The 8456-nt window shown below is 36.7% G+C and overlaps 2 protein-coding genes across 2 annotated transcripts; both read left to right on the top strand.

The window, feature by feature from the left end:
• Window positions 1-118: 118 nt before the first annotated feature.
• Window positions 119-6995, top strand: LOC144641342 (uncharacterized). Its single transcript, XM_078500361.1, has 4 exons — window positions 119-542; window positions 4785-5010; window positions 5440-5531; window positions 5965-6995. Exons 1-4 carry the CDS (start codon window positions 119-121, stop codon window positions 6102-6104), a joined length of 882 nt encoding a protein of 293 aa, XP_078356487.1. The 3' UTR covers window positions 6105-6995.
• A 532-nt stretch (window positions 6996-7527) lies between these two features.
• Window positions 7528-8274, top strand: LOC144641343 (acid-sensing ion channel 4-B-like; the record flags this gene model as incomplete). Its single annotated transcript, XM_078500362.1, has 1 exon — window positions 7528-8274. A coding segment is annotated over exon 1 (747 nt), but the record flags the coding sequence as incomplete, so codon positions are not given.
• Window positions 8275-8456: the final 182 nt, after the last annotated feature.

The raw sequence follows: 8456 nt of genomic DNA, 5'->3' as shown, positions 1-8456 counted from the left end.
AACACCGGAACCTGCTGATCGACCCCGAGAGAAGATCTTTCGCGCCATTAAACCTTTTGGCAACACCATAATTCTGGGAGACTCAAACACCCGGGGCTTAGACAAAAGAAGATTAGCGATGGGGATAGCCTCAATCAGTGGAGCCACTCTTGATTCTGCCATCAATTATTTTCGTAACGCAGACGCGCCAGACGAGTCAATACAGCGAGTCATATTTCACCTCGGCACAAACAACTGCAACACAGATTCTGTCGAGGACATAAAAGCCAAGCTGGAAAGTCTACAACAACTAGCCCACACAAAATACCCAAAGTCGAATATTGCCTATTGCAAGATTCCAGGACAATTCACCTGCAATGAGAATAATACCGAGCTGAACTCAAAGATCAATGAAATTAATGATTTTATCAAGGCGATGGAAGGATTGAGTTTCATCGACATCAATGCTAATGAGGCAAATTTGTTCACCCGTGATGGCAAACACTATAACAAGCACGGCTTGGCCATCCTGGCTGGAGCTATAAAAAGATGGGCTAAAGCAAGTGGGCACACCTCGTCCGCAAACTCTAATCAGAGAAATTACGCAAGAGGAAACTCGTCTAGAAATCGACGCAAGGGAAAAAGACAGCAAGGATTTTGACTCAACGCATCAGCTTATAAACTTGTTGATGGCAAGCCTCAATTGCCGCTATTAAGTAAGAAAAACTTGCATAGTCACTTATATTAACTTGCTTATTATTATGTTACTACTATATCGTTTCGTTTTTTTCTCATTTATATACCTTAGTGTCGTAAGATCGGTACATATCTTTTTTTCTTAAATTTTTAATTCTATACATTGATTTTCTAAGTCTCATCTAATATGACTTTTTCTCAAGATAATATATTTAATATCATCTCATGGAATATCCAAGGACTTAGCACTAGGCTAAAGCCTACTCACCAAAACCTAACAAATACCAAATTGAATGTTAAATCAATTAAAGCAAATTTGTCTAAATTTGACATCATTTGTTTACAAGAGACATGGGCAAAGGATAATTCGTTAACTTTCGAAGGCTACACAACACACTCAACTGTTAGGAACAGCAAAAGCAAAAGAGGTCAAGGTGGCGTGGCAGTCTTAATTAAAAATAAACATAGCAAGTTTGTGAAACAGATTGATAGTAGCTCCTCAAACATAATCTGGTGCAAATTGCATAGACAATTGTTCGGTCTTCAATCCGATATTTATTTAGCAGCTGTTTATTTACCACCTTTGCAATCACAGAAAAAAGCTGGCGAAGATGTTATACGTATTTTAGAAGACGAGATTCATAAATACTCTGCCCAAGGTCGAATTATTTTGCTCGGAGATTTTAATGCTAGAACGGGAACATTAAGTGACTTCATAGAAAACGACAGGCATGATCTGGCAACACCAAATAGCCATTATCGCCTAGATAAACATTCTCCGAAGCGGAATAATGCAGATTACAACGTAAACAAAGTAGGAGGAGAACTTTTACGGCTTTGCATAGGAAACAGGCTAAGAATTTTAAATGGTAGGCTAACGGGCGATCTTGACGGAAAGCTTACATCATATCAACGCACGGGAGCTAGCACTGTTGACTATGGAATAGTAAGCGAAGAACTTCTTAATTCACTACTCGGTTTTCAAGTGCAATCGCTGACCCCATATTCAGATCATTGTCCTATTAGTATGAAACTAACTTGTTCCATATCTCGCGGAATAAATGACACACCTAGCGAGGAGTCCGTAGGGCAAGTGGCCCACTCTCCATCAGTCCGAAAACCATTTAAAACATTTTTATGGAAGCCAGATTCCAAAGACAAATTCATTAATGCAATATCCAGTACAAATATTCAAGATCAATTTGAGACCTTTAACTCAAAACATTTTGCTTCAATAGAGGAAGAAATTTCCCATTTTAACAACATTATGACGTTAACGGCTAATTTAAGTCTAAAAACGTCAAGAAAAACACACAGAAAAAACAAGCAGAACAAGCCATGGTATGATTATACTTGTCGACAATTAAAGAAGCAATTACAAAATCTTGCTAAGAAAATTAGTCCGACAACCCAAAGACAATTGCGACAAGAGTATTTTGTTCTCAAAAAGAAATATAAAAAACAAGTTAAATTGGCGCATAAAGAGTACAAAAATCAACTTATGAATGAAATAACTGCATTGGATTCTAGACACAGTCAGGACGTCTGGAAACAAATCAACAAACTTAGGAAAAATAATACGGTTGAGGAAAAACCCCTCATCTCCCCAGAAGACTGGATACGGCATTTCCAGGAGTTACTATGTGATAACCATGAATCTCGCGCCAATAATTATCCAACCGATGACGAAGAATCTCGCGAAGATAATAACCACACGAATAACATGGATGATACAGAAGTCCTGTCAGCTAATGACATTTTAGGAATACCTATCACATCGAAGGAAATACATGAACATATTTCCAAACTTAAAACAAAAAAAGCAAGTGGCGTGGATTCTATCTTAAATGAAATGATTAAACATGGAAGATATTATTTATTGCCTTCATTAGAAAAAATTTTCAACGATATACTTAACACCGGTAAATTTCCTACCGATTGGAATATCGGGGTGATAAGACCCATTTACAAAAAGAAGGGCGATAAACGCTCGCCAGCCAACTACAGGGGAATTACTCTAACAAGTTGTTTAGGAAAATTATTCACCTCAATTTTACAATCAAGATTAAATAAATTCATCGAAACTCACAACATTCTCAACCCAGAACAATTTGGATTTAGACCAAATGCGAGAACAACAGATAGTCTTTTTATTTTGCAACAACTCATTCATAAGTACACTAAACAACAGAAGAAGCTTTATGTTGGTTTTATTGATTATGAGAAAGCTTTTGATAGCGTATGGCAGTCTGGGTTGATTTATAAGTTGCAACGTTACGGTATCAAAGGCAAATTCCTAAATGTCATTAAGTCCATGTATTCTTCGATTAAGAGTTGTGTTCGCATAAATAAAAGCACAACAACGGATCTGTTTTCATGCAATAAAGGCATAAGGCAAGGTGATGGATTAAGTCCAGTTCTGTTTTCTTTGTTTATGAATGATTTACCAGATTACTTTAGAGTCAACAAATGCAAAGGGGTAGTATTAAACAATCAATTACTTAATTGCCTTATGTACGCAGATGATCTATTAGTATTAAGCGATTCTCCAGAAGGATTGCAACAATCACTTGACGTTATTCATAAGCACGCTCAAGAATGGAAGCTAAAAGTAAACACCAAAAAATCGAACATCATTGTATTTAGTGGTAACGGTCAGAACAAACACAAAAAAGATTTTAAATACGACAATGAAACTTTAAATATTGTCGACAAACAAACATATCTAGGCATAGAAATGACATCTTCTGGTCGTTACACCTATGCAAGAGAAATAATTAGCAAAAAGGCTACCAAAGTTATTTCCATCATTAAACGATTTCTATCCAACATTGATTCATCAACAATTGTGTTACGAAATAAACTTTTTGATGCTTTAGTTAAACCCATACTTTTGTATGGTTGTGAAATATGGGGACCCGAACTTTTATCATACAAAACACATTTCGATAAAAGTACAATTGAACAAGTTCACATCCGGTTTTGCAAACAAGCATTAAATGTACCATGGTATGCAGAAAACGTAGCATGTAGAGCAGAACTAGGTCGATACCCTTTAGCAATAGACATTAAAGCATCTATCTTATGCTATTTTCAAAGATTAGAACATAAGATAACCAATCCCATATTAAATCATGCATTTCTTTACGCCAAAAAACATACTAAATCTGTTAGTTTATTAAATGATGATGAAGCATTAGGAATTCTGTCCGATAATGACACATCAGCCCCACAACTTTCAACGAATTCTTGCTCCAAAATTAAACATAGATTAAGAAAAAATTATTTCCAAAATTGGTCAAAGGTCCGAAATTGCGCGTCAGTTAGCTCTAGAGAAAAATTCACTCACAAAGAAGTTAAAAAAGATTACCAATTAGAAGAGTATCTCACTACAGTTAAAAATCCAGCGCATCGAATAAAAATAACTAAACTAAGATTAGGGGTACATTCCCTACGCATACAGACCGGAAAATATGAAAATGCAGGAGCATCCATACCAGTCGAAGAAAGAAAGTGCTTGGTATGTAAAGAAAACCACATAGAGGACGAACAGCATTTTTTAATGTATTGCAAAGGGTATAATGATATTAGAAAAGAGCTTCATTCAATCGTGTCACAAACTGATCCTCGCTTTGTAGATTTAACTGATCATGAAAAAATAAAGTACCTTCTTAAACTAGATAATTATGCTACCTCTAGAATCATAGCTAAATATATCTTCCTAATGTTTCAAAAAAGAAAAGAAGTTTTAAATTGAAAGTTATATCAATAAATAGTTGTATAAGTAATAGTCCAATAATTACCGTAAACGTTTGCATTGTAATTTCATTGTTTGTTATTAAGTAATTTGTTAGCATAGTTGCTATAACACCTTTATTGTAACTAGACCAATACCTCCCTTTGGAGTGTAAGGCACAATAAAGATTTACTGTTACTGTTACTGTTAGTCAGTCAGTCAATCAAAATCTTTATTAACGTGCCTTAAGTTTTGGTTTACAAGAATTCCCCCGGCCTTGGATTAAAAAGATGTTTCACCTTTCTACTTGTTTGTTATATTCAATTTTCCAACGCGTCCATCCTAAGCTATCTGAAATAATTCATTCTTTCAGAAGAGTTCGGCGTCTCTAGCCAAAAGAATGAATGCGAGAAGGACTGTCCTGAGCCCTGCGAGCAGGTGGAATACAAGACTTCCTTCTCTTACAGTGGACTGCAGAGGGAAGCTCTTATTGAACATCTCATGGCTTTGCTTAACGGCAGTGAAAAGTTATCAGTCGATAGAGCAATTTACGAGCCTTTATTAAACATGACAAGAGCTGAGAGGGAGAAATACATAGAGTAGGTGTTACTTAGTTGTTATGATTTAACTCTGTTCATAGTTGTTGGTGGGCTAAAGTTGAATCTAGCGGTCTGCCATCGTTGCTAGCCGGGGTCATTATTGTTGTTAACATATTAATTGTATATTTATCCAAGGGGAACGGAAAGAGGTGAGTAACAGAGAATTTCTGGAGTGACAGTGTAGTCTAGTGTCTACAGTGTCTCCGTTGATAGTTTGGTTGGTTTTTTGGACTTAGGATCCAGCGGCCCGGAGTCGTTTGTGTTGCTTGTATATTAATTTCCATATTACTGCAAGAGGTATGGAAAGAGGCGTAGGAATTTAGCATGAGAATCCCTAGAATAGCTTCAGTATCTGCAAAACAACTTTTGATCAACATTATGGGAGACGGTTTATATGTAATTCTGGATCCATGTTGTATTTTTCCGCAGTGACAACATTGTTTCTTTGGACATCTATTTTGAAGATCTAAGCTACGACATCATTGAGCAGACTCCTTTGTATGAGATCTGGGCACTGATTGGTTAGTACTACAATTATTTGTTCAATTTTTAAATATTTTTTAATGACCAAGATACAGTGGAGAAAAGTCGGCATTTTAACTTCAACCAAATCAGTCGGTCAGTCTCAGTAATATGTAAAGCAAACTAAAAACAAATGTGAAGTGAAGTCGAAAAATATGTCAAAAATGTTTTGTCTTTGTACCATGAATTGTTTGTTGTTCAAATTTCCCGTAACCAATTGTAAACTGTTTTTTTTTTATGTTGTTTCATGTAAATCTTACAGCTTTCCTTATTCGGTGGGCTTCGAAGAATGGTACCATGCTGCCATTTTCCGGGCTGTTTTTGATCCCTGATTGGTTTATGACGTAGAGCGCGATAACTCGTTGCTTAGGAACAGACGGAAACTGCTGTTGCTAGGAATGTGGACTACTTTTTCACCATTTTTTCTTCTAGGGAACCTGGGAGGCACCTTTGGTCTCTTCCTGGGAATGAGTCTCCTCACTCTTCTGGAGTTCCTAGATTTTGCCTTCCGGAGAATTTCGTGCTTTCTTCATGGAAAACGGAATAGAAGAGTCATTAATGTGACGCCATGAATATCATATTCCGTGTCAACGGAGAAATTGTATCGCTCCTACGCAGAACAGTACATGTACAAAATAAGCTGATGTTCTCACGAGCTGCGTTGCACCATATCTTGAAAAATTTGGCTATGAAGTTTGCCGCTTATAAAAAGCTGTTGACTAAAACTGACTTAATTAACTGATCTCTATTTTTCGAGCACTTATTCTTAAAAACAATAAAAAAAGTACACTCGTCTCGCGGGTAACTCCCTATATATGAAACGGACCTGGTATATAGAGGAGTTAAAATGTGTGCTTTTGTACCACTTGGAAGCTTAAATGAAAAAAAAGTACAAAAAACTGAGATAAGTGTTGTAAGAGCTTTGAAAAGTAGGACGATAATTTGATATGGAATTTAACGACACAGATCCTGCCATAATCATAATACAAAACAAAAACTTAGGGTAAAGTTTGCTGACTAAAAACTCGTCTTTGACTGGTGAGATACCTCGGATATCGGCGCTTCCCTCTGCAGTCCACTGTAAGAGAAGCAAGTCTTGTATTCCACCTGCTCGCAGGGCTCAGGACAGTTCTTCTCACATTCATTATTTTGGTAAGAGGCACCAAGGAATCGCTTGAACTGTCCATATAAATACTTAAATCGGACCAAGTGATAACCAATCAGATTCAGAAACGTTGTTGTATTTTTTATTTTAAGTTGTCAATAACATGTAGCAGTCAAAGCTCCAAAAGCAAAAGTAAGAATTCCGTTAATAATCAGCAAAAGAGCAAAAGAAACGGCTCAGGACAAAGTGTTTGTTCCAAAAAAGCTGGAAACGCAAATTGGATATTCGGTTTATAATCAGCAAAGCACCACTGTATACGCGAAAAAAAATTCAGTTTATAATAGCAAGAACTTCTTCAAGTTTGGCTCAATTTGTTTGTGTTATTTGTAATGTCGATAAATCTTATTAAAAAAAATGGATTATTTGCTGGCGTTGAGCACAAAATCCGAATGGTCACATTTTAAACACTCGAAATTCACCATATTGCAAAAAAAGCTTCTGAAGTATGCAGATTTTTACTCCATTTGAATAACAAAACTTAACATTTTGATTGACAACTCACGTGAAACGTTTTAATAAACAAGACAATAGTTGTTCACGTGAGAAACAATATAATGCATACTGACCACTCCTCCCTAACAACAAAGAGTTAGAAGTTAAATTATAAAACAATTTTTAGTTTTGCTGGTTGTTAGGGATGTTTGGTATGCATTGTATTGCTTTTCTCATGAACAACGTATTGTCTTTTTTGAAGTTTCACGTGAACTACAATTATCCGATAAACAGGTAGCCAAATTCAGCTCTCACAGAAGTAAAGCTGAGAGCGAAATTCTCGGCTCTCACGGATTACCGGTATTTGTCTGATACCAACTATACTACTTAACCAAATAATGGCTTTTAAAGAGCTAAGTGTGGGGATGAATAATGTTTCAAACCTTCACGATCAAGGAAGGAATCGCAACAAAGACGGTGAATCAAACACTGAACATGTTGAAATGGAAGAATTGAAGTCTTTCGCACAAGACACATCTCTTCATGGGGCTAGATTATTGATCGCTGACAACTTTTTTAGAAGACTGTTTTGGACTGTGGCAATTTTAGCCTGCCTCTGTTACTGTGATTACCAAGTAAGCACCTGTGTGATTGAATTTTACAAGCGGCCCTTCAACACAAAAATAACAACTCATATCATTTCAGATAGCAGCAATAAACTTCTTTTCCCTGCTATAACATTGTGCAATCTCAATGCTATCAACGCTCGTAGATTCAGGCAAATCAGATTGTCCGGACCTTCCAAGAGAAACGCAATCGAGAGACAACTTAAAGATATTTCCCTTTTGATAGCAAGATCGAAAGAGGTATCGAAAGAGGATTTCAAAAAACGCAATCCAGAGCTTTTTCTTCGCCAAAAAACGACCAACATTACACACAAGTTCCAAGGCTTGTTCAGTCATCAATTAGAAGAAATGCTTTTAACAGGAAGCCCACAGTTCGAATCATGTTCAATCAATGGAAAGCACTGCGACGCTAATAACTTTACCAGCTACCAGAATCAGAAGACATTTCCTATTGTGGAAGAGTTTGGCATCAAACTTCAACCAGGCGTTTCAACCCTTTGTGCCGTAAAAAGAAGAAAGGTAAGTAAAGAGAACTTATGCTTTACTAAGAATCCATCCATCTATCACCCATCCATCCATCCATCCATCACCCATCCATCTATGTATGACCCATCCATCCATGTATCACCCATCCATCCATCTATCACTCATCCATTCATCCATCCATCCATCCATTCATCCGTCCGTCCGTCCGTTTTTCC

The sequence above is a fragment of the Oculina patagonica genome, unplaced genomic scaffold, assembly GCF_052425735.1.
Source record: "Oculina patagonica isolate OP01 unplaced genomic scaffold, crgOcupat unplaced862, whole genome shotgun sequence".
NCBI lineage: Eukaryota > Metazoa > Cnidaria > Anthozoa > Scleractinia > Oculinidae > Oculina > Oculina patagonica.
Note: the sequence above shows the minus strand (reverse complement) of the source record. Positions and strands in the feature narration are given on the sequence as shown.

Bases quoted from the DNA above. Each gene is read 5' to 3' on its own strand.
- LOC144641342 (XM_078500361.1), top strand. From the start codon at position 119: ATGGGGATAGCCTCAATCAGTGGAGCCACTCTTGATTCTGCCATCAAT. The intron at 5,011-5,439 runs GTAGGTGTTACT...ATTTTTCCGCAG, and splicing joins GAGAGGGAGAAATACATAGA to TGACAACATTGTTTCTTTGG. The intron at 5,532-5,964 runs GTTAGTACTACA...TTTTTCTTCTAG, and splicing joins TGAGATCTGGGCACTGATTG to GGAACCTGGGAGGCACCTTT.